At 41.2% G+C, this 18958-nt stretch overlaps 1 protein-coding gene and 1 long non-coding RNA gene across 5 annotated transcripts in view; both read left to right on the top strand.

Annotated features, from left to right (window-relative positions):
- PDE7B (phosphodiesterase 7B) overlaps positions 1–18958 on the top strand; it is a 316929-nt gene that overhangs the window by 159967 nt on the left and 138004 nt on the right. Inside the window, exon 1 of one of the 4 annotated variants that reach the window (XM_045499732.1) lies at positions 14635–15624. The exons of the other annotated variants lie outside the window; for them this stretch is intronic. Within the exon in view, the coding sequence (XP_045355688.1) occupies positions 15387–15624 (238 nt within the window). The 5' untranslated portion in view covers positions 14635–15386. Of the gene's footprint in view, positions 1–14634; positions 15625–18958 lie in introns of those variants that run through there. 4 annotated transcript variants of the gene reach the window in all.
- Positions 176–10707, top strand: LOC123609054. Its single transcript, XR_006717591.1, has 2 exons — positions 176–496; positions 7492–10707. It is a non-coding gene; the product is annotated as an uncharacterized LOC123609054 (long non-coding RNA).

Here is an 18958-nt window from a genome sequence, read left to right on the forward strand (position 1 = left end):
GGGGAGAGGTGTGGAGGGGGAGAGAGAGAGAGAAAGAACGAGAGAGAGAGAGAGAGAGAGAGAGAATCTTATCCAGGCTCTGCACTCAGTGCAGAGCCCCACTAGGGCTCAGTCTCACGACCCTGGGATCATGAGTTGAGCAGAAATCAAGACTCGGGCTCAACCAACTGAGCCACCCAGGCACCCTGAAAACAAATTTTTAAATTATTAATTATTTTTTGTTTATGATAGCACATAACCATTGAATATTTTGTTATTGTATTTGTGTGCTTGTTTATGTGTTTACTTTCTGACTCTTCTTACTGGGATGTAAAGTCTGACTTGTTCAAAGCTTTACTTCCTTCCTAGATGAGGGCCACATTCTATGGAAGGTGCTTAATAAATGTTGTTCAGTGCTGTTAAATTCCAGTCTTGGCTATTGACAAGTGCAAGAAGAATGAAGTACTATGCCTCTGAGACTACCTGGAAAAGATTTGTCACCAAGGGTCACACTCCCGTAAGAAATCTCTTGAGTTCTTTCATTATAGGCACTATCCCCTGGAAAAAATAATAATAATAATAATAAAGAAAATAGGAGGCTTTGAGATTGCTTTATTTTTTTCAGGCCATGGAGATATTATTTAGAAAATTGCTACTTTAATCCTCTAAATGATGTTCCTAAGGCCTGAAGAGGTAAAGGAATTTCCCAGAGTGTTTTATCTACCAGTCAGGAGCAAGCTTCTTACAGTGTCCTAAGGGATTGACTTACAAAGGGACAATGCCTTACCAAGAAAACCTTTGATAATTCATTAACTATATCCTTTAATGGAAAATGAGGGAAGAATGGCATTTTAAAAATTCTCCTCTAGGAAGAATTATGCTATGGAGGGTTTCTAGAGATTTAGGGAGAAACTAGTTCAGTATTCGATATTTATGGCTATTTAGATCAAGCTAAAAAAATTTTAATTTTAACCTGTTTTAGAGAATTAGATCTGAAGAATTGTCTAGATGATCTGAAACACACGTTAGAAGTTAGAACATGAGGGGAAAATGGTGGCAGACCGATATTAAAGTAAAGGGCCCAGTGCCGATAACCTCTAGGGTCTTAGATTACCCTTTAAGATCATTATTAGTGTAAACCTGGACTTTTTTTTTCTTTTCTCTTTAGTTTTTTTTTTTTTTTTCATCTATGTCTTCTTTTTCTCCTATCTCCTTGACTAGTCCACACTAAATATATACACTCTATTTTTCCTAACTTTTACCTCTTCCATCTTTTTGCCTTCATATATCACTTTCTGGTTGTACTGATGGCCCCAGGGCTAAAGGGGTTACTGGTGCCAGCTCCATAGAGAAGAGAGCAGATCATTTGAAGGAAATGTCAATAGCTGCCTCTTATGGAGTACCTACTTTGTGCCTGGCCTTGTTCTATACACTTTCTATAAATATTTGCATTTAATCCTCTCAACTGGCCCAAAAACTCAGTCTAAGTTTTCCAACATCCTGGTTCTACTGGTGAGTGGGGCTGTTTTGGTTGATTTGCTTCTGAAAACTGTATCTTTAAAGGTTCTAAAGGAAACCCCCCAAGAAATGGCAACTTGAAGAAAGTGGATGTAAGTGGCACATTTGACCAATAGGTTAGAGACAAGAAAGATACAACAACTGAGGATCTCCCAAGTGAAATCTCAAGTGCTTTTGTATAACCAATCTCTTTTATTTGCATGTTAGTTTTCTTGGGGGAAAATGTGACTTTACCAACCTTGTTAATGGGGGAAAAGTCCTAACCCTTCAGTAATTTCAAGAAAACCAGTATATGGTTTAGGTCAAAAAGAGTACTTGATTTTGCAACACCAGTATCCCTTCTGAGGTTTTTCAAAAATGCTGTGGCCATCCCACACAGAACTCTCTTCATGTTTTTGCCACAAAAACAATAGTGCTATTTCAGCACTCACTGTAATCGAGACCATTTTACGAGGTGCTCTCAGGAAGCTATCAGAGAAATAAATGCCTGTGCTCCTATAATCTAATATCATAAAAATGAAATACAAAATTTACATGCAAAATAGACATAGAGGCAAATGCTAAATAAAACAAGGCATTAATTATAATGTGTCTAATATGTGTTGAGAGTCATAGAATAATTTGATTTAATTGGATTTAGTCAAAGATTTGGAGTATTTACAGGTTTCTCAAATAAGCAAATGAATTTGTTCATTATTAGTAGTACAGGAAAAGGGGAATACCAAAATAGTTGAGCATCCTAAAGGTTAAAATGATTTGCCCAGGGTTTGTACTTTCCTTTCCTTAGGAATATTTCTCAAGAGCCAAGACCTTCTGTCACTTTGCAATACCTTTATAAAAGAAGGTGCTATGTAAAGATGATGTGAAATTTATAGGTTCACACTTCCCTGATGGAAGAACTATGGATATAAATGACTAAATAAAGTTACTATGGGGAAGTAAAGCCAAAGAAAGGAACTGAGGCAGAAAACAGAAGATGCCTGGTCTACTGGAAACATGGTTGTCCTCAGCTTCATCTCTGATCTAGGACCCCAGGACAGAAATCAGCTGGGCCAGATCTGAATTTCCCACATGTATTGTCATCTGTGCAAAAGGTGACCCAAGTTATTTCTTTAACACTCGGAAACACTTAAGGCTCTTTCCCCCCCTCTTTTCTGGCCAAGCTGTCTAGAAAACACAGATGCATCGGGCATCTGTGATGAAATTGTAAGCAGCCTTGCTAAATGGCTTCCAAAGGGCAGTATCTCTCCAATGTCTTGGGTAAATCTAGTGGACATCATTCACCAGTTCCACATCATGATTCTCTGGTTCTTCAGACTGGGGAGTTTAGGTCCAGGACAACAGAATTGCTGCTGAAATTATGTTTAAATAATATAGAAACTACTCTGATGATCTTTTATCACAATTCCCAAATAGTTCCAGTGCATAGCAATGGCAATCACAAGTTATGGTATGGGTAAATGAAGTCACCCTTCATAAGAAATAGAGTTATTTTAGGGGCGCCTGGGTGGCGCAGTCGGTTGAGCGTCCGACTTCAGCCAGGTCACGATCTCGCGGTCCGTGAGTTCGAGCCCCGCGTCGGGCTCTGGGCTGATGGCTCAGAGCCTGGAGCCTGTTTCCGATTCTGTGTCTCCCTCTCTCTCTGCCCCTCCCCCGTTCATGCTCTGTCTCTCTCTGTCCCAAAAATAAATAAACGTTGAAAAAAAAAATTAAAAAAAAAAGAAATAGAGTTATTTTAGCAGTGTAGAGTCTGATTTGAAGAAACCACCCCATTATTGGAGGGACGTTCGTCCAAAGCTTTAAAAATGTCCATGTGCACCATGCTCTTTCTTGCTGGTCATACTGAGAAAGCAAGACTTTCTTCAGCACTTCCTGGGTGAAGGTGTGGCCAAGATCTAATGCCCAACCTGATATTGACAGGCATGACTTCATGGCAGTAAATATGGCTTGAGGAACAGGAGATGTAATCCTGCCATGAAGAACAGCTATAAAAATAGGTGCCGAGATGTCAAAATTATTCTTTCTTTTCTTCTGACTTTCTTCATTTAACTGTTTATTATGATATAGCCAGATATAGTTATAATCTATGAATCAAGCAGAGTACCTACTGCTTTATACAATACCTTAGCCACACAGAGAGTGTTAAGAGGGAATGCTCTAGAATCAGCCTGCTGTGGTTCAATTCACCTTCTAAAGCTTGATCGCATCTGAATCTTGAGAAAATTACTTTCATGGTGGGGGGTGGGGAGGAGTCATAATAGTGCCTACCTCATCTGGGTTCTCCTAAGGATAAAATAAGGCATTTCATACTAAATGTTGAGTGCCATGACCAGCTACATAAACACTCAACGGAAATGCTTTGCTCAGGTCTATGGGAATCCAGGGCTTAAGGTGTTTGATAATGCTTCATTATTGGGAAATTAGAAAATGATCTGCTATGGATTGAATGTTTGTGTCCTGCCAAAATTCTTGTGTTAAAAGCCTAATTCCAATATGTTGGTATTCGGAGATGGGGCCTGTGGGAGGTAAATACATCATGAGAGTAGAACTCTCATAAGTGAGATTAGTGCCCTTATTAGAAAAGACTCAAGAGAGTCAACCTCTCTCTACCATATGAAGGTATAGCAAGATGGCATCCCCAGGATGAGGACCCTCACCAGAACTTGACCATGATTTTAGACTTCCAGGCTCTGGAACTATGAGAAATAAATTTGCATTGTTTAAGCCACCCAGTCTATGGTCTTTTACTATAGCAGGCAAGGCTTACTAAGCCATGATCTAATTGAAATGCTTAATTTGTTTCTAAAGTCCCTTAAAACTCTAACATTGCATGATTTGTATTTCTTTGCTCTCTTAGAGTAAGAACCTTTCCTAAGCTACCAATTTGCTACGTACATGATATCAACTCACATGAGAAAAGTAATGAGAATATTCTTGAAATTTTTAAATTGTTACATCTAGACTTTAAAAAATTATATCAGCAAATAAAAAATGATCAACAAAAATACAACCATCCATGTTTCCCTGGCTAAATACAAACTCTATATAATATAGTTCATAAATTTTTTAGGTCTTAAATAAATTTCTAGCCATTGTCCTCATTGTCAAGATATGGAAAAAAATGTGCTGGAAATAGTTGGTTGCCATCATTATTAATAATAAATACAAACTGAGAACTGTTGAGACCACATTTATATTACAGCACTATAATTGACTGTGCTTTACAGTTATACGTCTATCTTTCTCCATTAAACTTGTAATTTAAGTATAGAGTCCATGTTTTTCTATATCCATCACTTGACATGGGGCACTCAATAAATTGAGAACTACTCAGTGCATGCAGGTTGAATGAATTAATGGGTAAATGAAGGAAAAATCACTAAGATTTTATGTTGCAAAGTATGAAATAATGGTCCCATCTGTCTAAATTGGAAGACAAGACAGAGCATCACATGCAAATAGTGATACAAATGACATTAACTTACAGATCAATAAAATGGGTTGTTTAAAAAGAAGAGGGAATTTGAAGTGGAACACAAATATTTCATAAAGAAAATGAGACTTTTTCTGAATCTGATGAATGCAAAAATCTTTCCCAACAAAGTAAGCAACAATATATTAGTTTTATAAGGCTTTTGTAACAAATTACCACAAACTTAGTGGCTTAAAACAACACATGTTTATTATCCTATAGTTTGGGAGATGAGAAGTTTGAAATGGGTCTCACAGGGCCAAAATGAAGGTACACACAGGTCTTCAGTCCTTTCTGGAAGCTTTAAGAGGGAATCTGGTTTTTGCCTTTTCTATCTTTTAGAAGTTGCCCTCATACTTGGCTGGAGGGCTCCTTTCTGCCTTCGAAGCCAGTGAATCTCACATCTCACCACTCTGACCCTGAACCTCCTTGCTTCCCTAGTCCACAAGTGAGGACTCGTGATTTCATTGGACCCATGTGATAATCCAGAAGTGTTTACTTATTTTAATGCTGGGTCATTAGCAACCTTAATTGCATCAGGTAACTTCATTCCTTTTTGCCATGTAACCTAATATATTCATAGGTTCTAGCGATTAGAATGTAGACATCTTTGGGAGGCCAATATTCTGCCTACCATACAAAATATGACAGGACATCTGGCATGTATGGACAACAATGTAATTTTCATAGAAATTTTGTGTGTCAAGTGTAAGTACAGTGAGTTTACAGAACTAATTAAGTGGGAACCTTTTTTGAAGGCATTAAATGCTCAACAGAGGGATTTGGACTACATGTATAAGTAATAATTCTCTTTGTGTCAGATTAAAATTGGTATTTTCATCACTTTTTATTTATTACATGTTTGAAAATGACGTGATCATAAAGTATGTCCTATTCAGAATGCCACAACTATTAAAGATAAATAAGACTTTACTGAAGGGTTTTTTTAACAATTAATGAGAGATTTGAAAAACATTTTACTTTTTTATTTTAGAGAGAGAAAGAATGTGCAAGCAGGGGAAAAGGGCAGTGGGTGGAGACAGAGAGAGACAGAGAGACAGAGAGAGAGGGAGAAAATCTCAAGCAGACTCCACACTCAGTGTGGAACCCGACACAGGGCTCAATCCCCCAACCCTGGGACCATGACCTGAGCCTAAGTCAAGAATCAGAGGCTCAAGTGACTAAGCCACTCAGGCACCCCAAAAAACACATTTTACTAGTAGCTCAAATCAATTGATTCCTTAAAGTTTGAAAGCAGAAAAGTAATAACAGCATTAAAAAGGCATTTTTTAAAAGGTGATTCTGAAATTGACTGCTTATACCCTAATCAAGATACACAGATGTAAGAGTAGTAAGGTATGTGAACATATGCAAGTCAAAGGCAGGTGTATTTTACTTTACACTTAAATAGGCAACAGAACATTAACAACAAAAGCAAAGATGGATCAAAGAACAAAAAAATACAGGATGTCTCATTGTCAGGCTGCCAAATGGATTCAGGAATGGTGGTCACGGAAAAAGGAGAGTAAGAGGACTCAGAGGTTCAGATGAGAAAATAGGGTAGGACCATATGACATAGACAGAAGGTTATGCCAATCATTTTGGATAATTTATGGAATAGAAGAAGCAAAATTTAATTAGCATTTGAATGTGGGGTGGAAAAGAAAGTTACCAAAAGAAACTCTTAAAGAATCTTTTCATGACGAAGACCTTATACATACATCAATGTTGTCAAATATTCTAGTGTGCTAGGCTTTCTTTCCTTGATAATGGTGCTGTTCTTCTTCTTCTAGAAACATTATATATCAAAAAGGGGGCTGGGGGGAGTCCAGAACTGTGTACTGTTCTACACAGGGAATGCATTGTACAATGGTCTATATGCTACCTGTTAAGTGGTCTCACCTTACCTTGACTCTCCTTCCATCACAGAGGAAAACAGGGTCTAAAATTATCTAAAATAATAACCATGATATATTTTAGTTTTAATCTAATATCTTCCAGCTTTCTCTTCCCTGTTTTTTAGTTACCCTGGGAACAACAGGAAATATAGGTGTTAGTAATCACAGGGAAACAGCCTTAGAAAGAACCAGGAAAGACAATGGGAAAAAATATACCAAACTGTGTTTCCAGTTACCAGCAGATGCTTCCACTTATTATAAGCGTTCTTATTTAGTTAAATATACAAATTTTTTTAACTGTACAAATTTTTAATTGCATAAATTGTGGTAGTGTTCTAGCCTCGTGCTCTTCATTACCATTGTCTCCCATTCGATTTCACATGCCTCTTGCTTCTGGCATCACTTTCCCGCACATACTATCCCTGGAGCTGCATAAATTCTAGGCAATACCTGATAAAGAGTGCAGCCTGTTGCGGAGTTTATCTTATTTATCTCTTGTGTTGTGTTTTGTGTTTCACTGTGGCTGTGACATTACAGTATGTTTCTCTGAGTCAGCAGCACCATTGGCTCCTGGCTATAGCTCCATGAATGCCTACTTATTTTTTTTTTTCCATTTTTGCTTAGCGGGAATCATCTGGCCACCATTCACTCATGCCTGGAATATCACAGTGGGAAAGATTACCAAGCTTCATCCAAAGACCACTTTATAAAGACCTCTGATAAATCAAATGAAGGAGCAGGTCTTGGTGAGAGTATCCTTAATGATGGAGATTCAAGACTCAGAGCCTTGCCTGTATTCTGATTGTTCTAAACATAGCAACAGGACCACAACGAAATGCTGGAAAGAAGAGGGAATGGCAAAATTGGCCTAAGCAAATTTTTTTTTCACGTTTGGTCAGAAAAGATTTTCAAAAATAGCCACTTAGTTTTGAAGTTAAGACTCCATCACAGATATTATTCATCACAGTAATTTATATTGGACATTCAACCATATTTTTAAAGTTAATTCACAGGGGAAAAGAAATGAATGAATGAAACAAAATTTAAAAACCACGTAGTTGTTCAATGTCATGAATGTTGCTGGACACAGCCCTGCTCTTACACCGTGGTTCTGGTTGCTTATTTCCAATTGAGACTATCTGACCTGCGCCGGTATTAATTGATTGTTTTCAAGAATCCTACTATGTGTGTCTGTAAAGATTAGGATGTTAGCTGCATTTTCTTTCATAAATAACTAATATGGGAGAGGCAGAAAGTATCTGTTACATGGTAAACCTCTAGCCTTGCTACTGAGTGTGGTCCACCACCAGCAGCCTTGTCATCTCCAGGAAGCTTGCAAAATCTCAAGTCCCCACCCAGACCTGCCTGATCAGACTCTGCGTGTAATAGGGTCTCCAGGTGATTTATATGTGCATTTACATTTGAGAAGCATTGCTTTGGAATAGCATCTGAGAGACACCTTCAGGTATAGATATTTTATGTAACTCATAATCACCAGGAAGTAATAAGTGATAGATGAAAAAATAAAGAATACTTTGAAGAGGCAGTAGGATTATACTCCTACACGTGTAGCAGTTGAAATTTCCTTCTTTGAAATTGACTTTGAACTCCATAAACATAAACATAAATGAATGCCAAGGGAACAAATAGGTCCTGTTAGAAGATTATGTGTTTTGCCATCTTATAACTTTCCTTTTATGTTGTTTCCTTTTATGTTATGTAATATTGATAATCTCTCTATATCTTATTAGTGGTCTAGGGTTTTTTTTTTTTTTTTGTTATTGTATTAAGAGGGGAAAAAAACCTCGCCCAGGCATTCCTCAGCATTTCCTTGTGGATGTCTAGATAATCTCCCTTCCAGCCTCCTTGAGATCTACTCAGCCTGGCCTAATTCTTGAGAGTTTCCAAAATTCACACATCCCACCAGCAAAAAAAAAGAAAAAAAAAAGTAGAAACATATTTCAGATTTTGCTTAGGCTACTTTTTAAACATTAGATTTAGTTTTACCCACGATACTTCTTTTAAAAACACATTAAATGAAGACCAGCAAGGAGCAATCAAAATTATAAAAATGCAGGAGGCATATCCCCTCAAGCAAAAAATTTGAGGCCCACATAAGTTAGTCTAGGGAAATGAGACCGGTGGAAGGCCTAAACACACATGTTCACAACCACAGCATATGACACAGAGCCGTACAGCTCATGAACATCAAACATACCATTAGTCATCGCGGGCTAAAATTGGAATTCCCAATCAAAGGAATCTATACAGTACTAACCAGAGCACTAAATAATAATGATGGTGCAAATCATGCAAGCTGACATCCTAGGTGTGAGTCACGAGCCGTTCTCACAACTCCAAAGGGCAGTTATAATAAATATTTATCCCATTGAAACACTTTTTTTAACTCATATTCTCTCCTTTATCTACTCTCATTCACCTGTCAATGTCAAAACATTTTACCTACTTTCCCCACTTTTGTACCATTAAATCCGTCACCACCTCTCCCAGTACTCTACTACCCCTGCCTTTGATTTCCTCTGCTCCTGCATCCTCTTGGGGAACACAAATTTCCAAAGTAGGACCTACTTCAAGGGTTGGGGGACTGACTTTTTCGGCTTTCTAATAGACCCCAGGAAAACATAGCCAAAATCTGAGTTTAGGTAAATTGTCAATTATGGCTTCTTATAGTTTAGAAATAATCATTTAAAACATTTATAGCTCATTATGGCTTTAAATTAACTCAGAGGTTACTCTTCTTTTATTTTTACAAGATCCCAATGTGACGGGTAGTGTGGTTATTGCCATCATACCCATTTATGGAGATGTCATTAAGTTTGAGGCAAAGTTCAGTGGTAAGCTGAGATCGAAACATACTTTTTGTAACCCTAAGTAGTCTCAGAGAGCTGCTTTGGAGATTTTGTTGTTGTAGCTATTTCTTCAGAAGCTGGCACACCTGAATATGAAATTATAAAAAGTTTACTCCACTTACAATCTTCTACAATCGGAAATAAATTCTGAAATCCTAGAAAGGTTTCAGCCAGAGGATGCCTTGTCACACAGTAAAGCATCAAATGTTTGGTAATGGAGAGAATAACGGGGTGGGGGGGGGGTTGTTTGTTTGTTTCAGGTTTGTGTTTTGTTTTTGTTTTTACTATGCAACTGTGTCAATGTATGGTTTTTCAACAGCAGGGAGGAGGAGCAAAGTGGCGAAAATCAAGTCTTCCTGCCATTTTGTTCTCAACCCCTGTGTTATTGGACTCGTTCGTCGTGGATTAAGTGTCAGAGATAGTAAACTTAGCATTAGTTAAGATGTCTGAGAGCCAAGATAGATATCTCATGCTAGTTCCAGTTAAAACCCTGGTTTTTCTCTTTAAATGTGCAAAGCAAAGAAATGGAAGAAGCGGTAACTCAAAATGAAAACCAGAGCCTGAGGTGGGGAAGCCAGGCAGGTCGCTGGTCCCTGAAAAGGGTTGTGCAAAAGGTTCTCCCTTCTGCTTGAGCTTTCACTGTTAATACACATTTGCAGAGTGAATAAGGGAAGACTTGACTGTAGTTTAAATACTTGTTGTGAAATCAAACTGTGAATCTTCTTTTCCTACCTCATCTTTCCTCATTTTGCACTGTCCACTCTCCTCCCTTTCCATGAGACAGTAGAGATGCGTGCTCCCTGATGTGCTCCTTATCTGCAGACCAAGTCCCTTCCCCTATTTGTTGGCATCATTCCTTGAGATTAGTTAAGGTCAAAGTTATTACATTTCTCTTTCTTTCGAAGGACACTGTAAATTGTTTGAGCTTCTACTTAGACAACATTAAACAAAGTTGAAAGACCTGTTTTTCCTTCCTTGTTCATTTTGAATTTCATTTGAATTGTATTTGTGAAACCAGGGTGGTCGTGTGTGTGTGTGTGTGTGTGTGTGTGTGTGTGTATTTACACATTTGTATTTAAACTGATGGAGAGGAAAGGCCAGGACAAAATTAATAAACTCCCTCAACAGTTTCAAATTTTTCTTTAAAGATAGAAGCAGAATGGGGGTTAATAAGCGTATGAAGCATTACCAAACTATCCGTGAGTGAGATTTCAATTCAAATGAAGTTTTGTGAGAATCTATAAATAGATTCCAAATTATGAAAATTGAAATAAATATATATTTCCAAGTTTCCATTAAAAAATTCATTTCTGAAAATAATTAGAAATATTTAATATTATTAATATTTTTTTAAATCACAGATAATACTTACCTGCTTAATGACTAGAACACCCACAAGTCTGTAAGAGTTTAACATAGCCCCCAGAATGATAGAAATTCTTCAAAATAATCCAGGTTCTAAATCATTAGGTCTTTGAATCTTTGTTCTTGGCTATATCCGTTAGTTCTGTGGTTACCAATTCTTTCCTTTATGGCTGCAAACACATAGCAAAGTATTTTTGGTAGAATTAGGTATCCATTGGAACGAGGATTTTTTGACTTGGTTAGTTCTCATTACATTTCTTTTGCACAAGAAAAGAACTACCCTATTTTCCTTTTAATGAAAAGTTAGGTTGGCTCACAATGCCTGAATTAAAAATGAGGTTATTTTGAAAGTTTAAAATGTCCTATATGTAGCACATTAACTGCAGATATTAAGATTTGTAAGAATCCTCACAAGTCACATAGATGAGACCTCTTTTCTCCATGACTCCTCTGGGTACAGAACCTCATCACCAGCCCCTTGACCCCATCCCCCGTGATCCAAACTTCTGGCTGCAGGTACAAACTCAAGGTGAATGATGCCCACGGAGGAAACTTAAGATCATAGGTTTACAGGCATGCTCTTCCAACGCAATTATCTGAAGGACAAAAAATATCACAGCCTATGAAATGTAACAAAACCACCTGTTAAAGAATATGTGTGGCATAATAATTTTAGTCTGAGTACTAGCATCTTGTCAGTTTATCCCAACCTCTTGAGCCTGTAGTTGAGCCAAAAATCTCCTGAGCCAAGCTTTCCCGCAAGATTTCCTGTACTTCCTGTTTCTATGTGAGACAGAAATACCATGAGAATGACCTTTCTTGTGGTATTTTTGCACTTCTACCCTGGGATGAAGATAATCCCATATTGGGGAGAATTTTTTTTTAATTCTGCAAACTTTTCAATTTTCAAATCTTCAAACAAAGTAGACTCCTTCTTGGGAAGGAAAATTTGAGATGCTGCTTGCTTGGCCCTAACTCATCTCCACTAGGAAGTATTCATGTTCAATGATCCAACATTTTGTAACTTCTCTAAGATATTTTTTACAAGGAAACAATTTGTTACAAGGAAACAATACAGAGAACACAGTGGAAATTTATGTGCTTGGATTTTTAAAAATGTCATTCTGAAAGAAATGTTCCACGAAAAGTTGTATTCTTAATGCATTAGTGTATGTGACATATTATATCATATATTTGTTTTCTTTGTTCTTAACCCCTTTGTTCCAAGGGTCAGGATATCCTGATGCTAAGTACTATTGCAAAATAACCGAACAAAAATAAAAATAGTCAAACACTTAGGAAACTCTTCAGTTGTTATGTCAAGGAAGTTTGTGACTGAGGAGTGAGTTTAAGACATTATTCAGGAAATATGCTCATAGAGTGCAACAGCCTACATGTGCTTTTTAAATAAAATCAGTTCAAATCTAGAGAGCTTTGATTCCTAGGTGTGATACAAGCATAAGAGCTGGAAGGGCTGTCAAACATGATGGAAGCATCACACTGATTCTTAAGTCCCTTTATCTCTTAACAAAGAGGGAAGTTAGGGGCTTCTGGGTGGCTGGGTCATTTGAGCATCTGACTCTTGATTTCGGCTCGGGTCATGATCTCACAGTTCGGGAGTTCGAGCCCTGAGTCTGGCTCTGCACTGTGTCAGCATGGAGCCTGCTTGGAATTCTCTCTCCCTCTCTTTCTGTCCCTACCCCACTCATGTGCTCGCTCGCTCTCTCTCTCTCAAAATAAATAAATTAACTTTATTTTTTTTTTTTTAAAAAAAAGGCTCAGGGGCGCCTGGGTGGCGCAGTCGGTTAAGCGTCCGACTTCACCCAGGTCACGATCTCGCGGCCCGTGAGTTCGAGCCCCGCGTCGGGCTCTGGGCTGATGGCTCAGAGCCTGGAGCCTGTTTCCGATTCTGTGTCTCCCTCTCTCTCTGCCCCTCCCCCGTTCATGCTCTGTCTCTCTCTGTCCCAAAAATAAATAAACGTTGAAAAAAAAAATTAAAAAAAAAAAAAAAAGGCTCATCTTTCTCATAAGTGGAACACTGATTTTTCCCAAATTGGGCTAAGTGAATATGTAGTTGTTATAGGAAGAGCTGTCTGATTAATATTTCAATAATGAAATTCACAAGCAGCAGTGTCTTCAACGTCTTTTATTGTTATTTTATACCCTCAAAGATGTTGATGCTTCCTCACCTAGTAGGAAAGAAAGTAGGTTTACCAGTGTATTTTTCCATCCAGAAAAAGAGAAAAGCCATTTAATTCAGTGTGGAAAACTAAACTTACTAACCCTAGATTTAGAGGAATAACAACAACAACAAAATTACAGTAGCCTTTGCTGGTTTCACATTGTAAAAAATGACGTGAGGGCAATGAAAATATTTTTTTTTCAACGTTTATTTATTTTTGGGACAGAGAGAGACAGAGCATGAACGGGGGAGGGGCAGAGAGAGAGGGAGACACAGAATCGGAAACAGGCTCCAGGCTCTGAGCCATCAGCCCAGAGCCCGACGCGGGCCTCGAACTCACGGACCTCGAGATCGTTAGATCCTGACCTGAGCCGAAGTTTAGATCCTGACCTGAGCTGAAGTCAGACGCTTAACCGACTGCGCCACCCAGGCGCCCCTAGGGCAATGAAAATAAAACACACCTGACAACGGTCTTTTTCCTTTCCCCGAAGTCTCCTCTTCTCTCCCCTGAAGAAACACCAAATGACTGTGTGATAAACATGCCCCACAAGGAATGTGGAACAGGAGCAACAGATTGTACATCAGCAAAACAAAATGCCAAGCAAAATAAAGCCCTTTGCAATGGCAGAGATGTGAAGAGGAGAAAAAGATGGGCTTGTTGCAGTGGCCGCCAAGAAAACAGAAGCTAGCCACGTGAATGTTCAACTTCAGATTGTTCCTACAAACCCAATTTGCTGACAAAAGTGCCCAACACAATACCACCCCACTTTCATTTATGTCTGGGGCTTTTCACATAAGCTACAGGGGGCACCCCCTTCTGTTGTGCGGTTCTGACTTGCAGGGCTGGCTTCTCCATCTGAGCCGTGGGACCCGGCTTGCGCCTGGCCCGGGACTGTCCTCAGCTGAACCCCTCACAGGTGGGGGCACAGCAGTTAGCGACCCAAATATCAAGTCCACAGCGCTCTGTCTCTGGAAAGTGGATCTTCAACACTCTCTCCTTTCTTTCCAGTGCCACGTACGCCACCCCCAGCCCCCACCCATGAATAGCCTTTAAAATGATTATAGTGTTCTTTGCGAGGGGGTTTTAACAAGCCCAGGGTACCTATCCAGCCTACGCAACCCCACTGCACGATCGCGTGAGGATCTTGGTGCTTCCCTAATTCACTTCTTTCAGAGTTAGCTTTGGGATGTGATTCAATGTTATTTCCCTTCCAGCTGAAGGGCGGCTGAGGTTACGAAGGGATTTGACCAATAGGCCAAAACCCAGTTAGGTTTGCTGAGAACCCAGTGACAGCGAGGGGGAGGGGTGTGGGGGAGGGGAGTGTGTGAACTGTGGGGTGAGGATCCATCCCAGAGCCTTCTGCCTAACCCCATCCCAGTGCAGACGCGGGGGACAGACAAGGTGGCCCCCCGCCAGACCTTCCAGAGAGCAGCAGCTGCAAATCGGTTCTGCCAGTGCTCAACTTCCCGTTTTCCGAGAGCTCCTTGGGACTTGCGGGGCTAGAGCCAGGGAAGCTTCTAGGCTTCCTGCACCACGGAGCGGGGGGGAGGGGGGCGCACTCTTCACCTGACACCTTCAGATAACCGACCGGCCTCTGGAGGAGCCCTCGGAGAAGCTGGCAAAGGGGGAGCCCCGCTTCTTGGCCTGGAGACAAGCCACTTGACAAACTTTGACAGGCACCAGAGGAGAACGGGGAACAAATGAATCCGAAGAGGACAGGCAAACGCTAGAGCCTCGATGGAGCTTTCCCCCCAGCAGCCGTCCCAGCGGCGGCCTGGGATTAATTAAGCGCGGTGCCGCCAGTGCCCGGGAGAGCTGGGTGGGGGGGAAAGTGCGCTCGTCTCCAAGGAGCGAGCGCGGTGGCACTTCTCACCGGCGAGAAACCTGGGCAAGTGAGTCGCCGCGTCGTCAGTGTTTGCGAGCGCCTGAGCGACAGGGAGGCTGTGCCAGGCTGGAGGAGGCTTGCCTTTCCGGAGCTGGAGGAGATTTCCCGGGGCTTCGCCTTCCCCTGCCTGGGAAGACTCTCCCGTCTGGCGGCGGCGGCGGCCGCGGCGGCCCCGGCAGCAGCGGCCCCAGCTGCTCCGCGGGGGGACGGGGCAGAATGCCTGTCCTCGAGCGCTACTTCCACTCGGCAGAGCTGGGCAGGAGGTGGACGGCCCCAGAAGGTGTGCTGCCCTCCTCCGCGGGCGGCCGGCCGGGGTGCCAGCAGGGGCCGCTGCCCTGGGACTTGCCCGAGATGATCAGGATGGTAAAGCTGGTCTGGAAATCCAAAAGTGAGCTGCAGGCGACCAAACAGAGAGGCGTTCTGGAGAACGAAGATGCTCTCCACAGCTTCGCAGGTAAATTGTGAGGTGCGAGAGGTAACAGGGCCAAGTCGGATTGCTTTGGGTCCCTGCCGTGCAGAGCCCGAGCCAGAAAAACGGGAGAAGGAAGGAAGACCACTTGCAGCACGGGGTTCGAGGGCTGTGATTAATGAATGTTTGCTCCATCGTAGGAAGGCATCTTTAAAATTAAGAAGGATGTGGTAGGAGGAGCATTAACAGACTGGGGATCCAGTAACCTGGGCTCTGGGCTCCACTCACACTTGCTTGCCCTGCGGCTTAAACAAGTGAAATTTCCTGAACTTCAGTCCCCCCAAAAGAAGGTGGAGGTGGAATTAGATGTCCTTTACTGGCGATCCTGCCCCTGCAATTCCTTATTGGCAAGTCAGAATTCTCTCCCAGACGATATTCTTCCTGGGCTGCTTTTTGTAACGCTTTTTATAAAGTAAAATACGTTTCCCGATCTTTAACTATGGAGCTACGGCATGTATCGTGTTCCCAAGACTGAGTGGTCTGGAAGCTTTGCATGCCCTGGGAAAGTTGGCAAACTTCCTTGCCTCGATTTCCCCTTTGGAGGTGACAATCAATAATACAGATTCCCCCATTGATACCAGGAAAAATCAACTCCCTCACAAATGTGGAAATGATGACTCATAGGGACTTTGTCATGTTATAAGAATGTGCTGTGTTTAGGACAGTTGTGGAGAACCTTTCTGACAGCCGGCACCACAACCACCAGGACAGCTAGGATCCCTGCGAAGGATCCCAAGAGGCTCTGATAAAACCGTAAACTAAGAAATCGTAACTGGTCGCAGGGTGCTCTCTTCCTTTGGGGAATGTGTTGGTAGCTATTTGGAAAGTGGTGGTTCACTTTAGAAGAACAAATACGAGCGTGTGTTTATGCATTTGAAGTCTTGGCTAGCCCTATGCAACGGAATCCTGACATACCGTTGGTGGTGAGAGGTAGGAGCCTAGACGGGAAAGATAGACCAAAAATTACCTCTCTTCCTACATGGAAAGGGACTAAGAAGTCAAAATGCAGCTAATCTGATTTTTAACAATTTATGTAGAAACTTTTGTAAGTTGCCTAATGATCTAAAAAGAATATCATTACAAAATAATGTTCTGGATCAAAAAAAAAAAGACTTGAAAGGAAGGGGAAAAATAGTGTTGGTCTCTAGTAAACATGAGTACTTAGGGATGAGAAGAAAACCAGTGAGACTGAGGTTTATGTGGCAAATTGGAGATGAATGCCCAGGGAAACGGGTCTTGGTCAGAAGAAATGAGGTAATGCCAAAGCCATCCGTATTTCATGGGAGTCGTACAAGACAGATGGAAAACCCCACCTGGACAGACAACTTCACTGTGCCACTGCAACTGTTAACCACTCTTGGTTTGTTTCAGTAAATTAAGTGATTAAAATTCGCATTTCAAATTGCGCTTTTGATAAAGTTACCTAATTCAACAGCCCTTAGCGCGTGTTGGGGATAGGTTTATGTTGTTATTTGTTCTATAGGTGGGTGGGGGGTTAATTCTTGAAAAAAGCAGTACTACAGACAGAAAATAGAACTTCTGTGACTCTTTCTCACTTAAAAGGAACATTTTTCAGGACGTTGCAAAGCTGACTAGTGGAGTCTTAATTTATCCCTGGACCACTGCCTCACTCGCAGTGGAATCTCTCAGCAGCCACTTTGGCTCCCGGACAGGCTGTTCCCTGGTCTGCTGTCCCCTTTGTCCTGTTTGCAGGATACCTTCTCCAAGGAGGTCTGCCTCTTCCTCTTCTTCCCTCCCTGCCCTGGCATTCTCAGGGAGATGAGGGGCTCTCCCTTCCTGTCATGGGCATGAGAACTTGTCATCCACGTATGCAGCCTGAGCCATGTGGTGCGGCCCCAGAGACAAGTTGCTTCACTTTCCAAATTGTCTCCTACTTCCTCCCGTCCTGTCCCTGATGCTGAGGCTCCTCCCCGAATCAGGTGTTCTGTGCCATTCTACCCAGAACAGCGTGACAGTGAGGGTCTCAGGAACGCTTGAAAAATAGTTCCAAAAATCTGGCGTGTTTCCATTTTTAGAAAGACAGGGTTTAGGCTGTATTCAGTTAGTGTACAGGTTTTATGGTAGAAAGCTTGTCAAAAAAACACCAAGACCTATAATGATCTCTCTCTCTCACTATCTCTCTTTCTCTCTCAACCTCGTTCTCTCTCTCTCATCTGACCCTTGCCTCAGAACTCTCACACAATTCATATTTTGACAGTGCTAACAACTTCCTGTTCCTCAAAATGCGTCAAGTGGTGCCCTATCTCTGAGCTTTGCCTAGTGCTTGGAATGTCTTTCTTTGACTTAGCCAACTAAAAATGCTTTAATTCAGGGGCGCCTGCGTGGCTCAGTCGGTTAAGCATCTGACTCTTGATCTTACAGTTTGTGGGATCCAACCCCATATCAGGCTCCGAGCTGACACAGAACCTGCTTGAGATTCTCTCTCTCCCTCTCTCTCTCTCTGTCTCTCTCTCTCGCTCCCTAAATAAATAAATAAATAAATAAATAAATTTTAATTCAAACCACAAAGTCCTCTTCAAGCATCCCTTTCTTTGTAAGAGCTTTCCTGCTCTCCACCCCCATGCCCGGGCATCTTCCCCCACAGTCGTTTGTTTCCTCCTCTCTGCTATCTGTACCTGTATAGATGTTACATTTGTATCACACAATATATTTGCCATGCTATAACCAAACACAAGAAAACTGAAAGCTAAAACATTCTATGTATATTTTCACTGCTTGTGGTAACTGATACATAGGTTTACATGTTTTGAAAACCATGAAATTGCAGAAGTTCCAAATAGAACCAATAGTCTTCAAGACTTTAGAGGTGGATATCACTGTTTTTTAGTAAGTTGAATGCAACCTTAAAGCCTCCAGCTCTTCTTTTCTTTAGGGAGGGGCATCCTTATTTTCGTTCATACATCTCACACAAGACTGGGACTTGGTTTCTCACAAGTATAATGGAAAAGTGTTCTGAGATTTTGCTTAGGTAATAAAGGCAGACAGCAAAAGAATTTGTGGGAAAATAAATGCATAAATATGTATTCATGAGAGGCTTTAAGATGAGCTTCACTAAATTGTGAGTGATGGACGACAGACCGGAACAGTGTCCCCTGAAGGGAGCAAGGACGTGCGAGAGAGGAGGTTACATGTATGAACATCTTCCTTCCAGCTTCAGATGGGCGTTGGCTGGAGACTAACAGTGACTGTCATAGCGATAGGCTGGAGGAGGGAATGGGGGATGACAGGAAGAAGTGGGGCTCGTCATCTTCACATGTTGTGCATCTGGGCTTTGGTGGAGGCACTGTTTGCTCTGGAA

This window comes from Leopardus geoffroyi, chromosome B2, assembly GCF_018350155.1.
Source record: "Leopardus geoffroyi isolate Oge1 chromosome B2, O.geoffroyi_Oge1_pat1.0, whole genome shotgun sequence".
NCBI lineage: Eukaryota > Metazoa > Chordata > Mammalia > Carnivora > Felidae > Leopardus > Leopardus geoffroyi.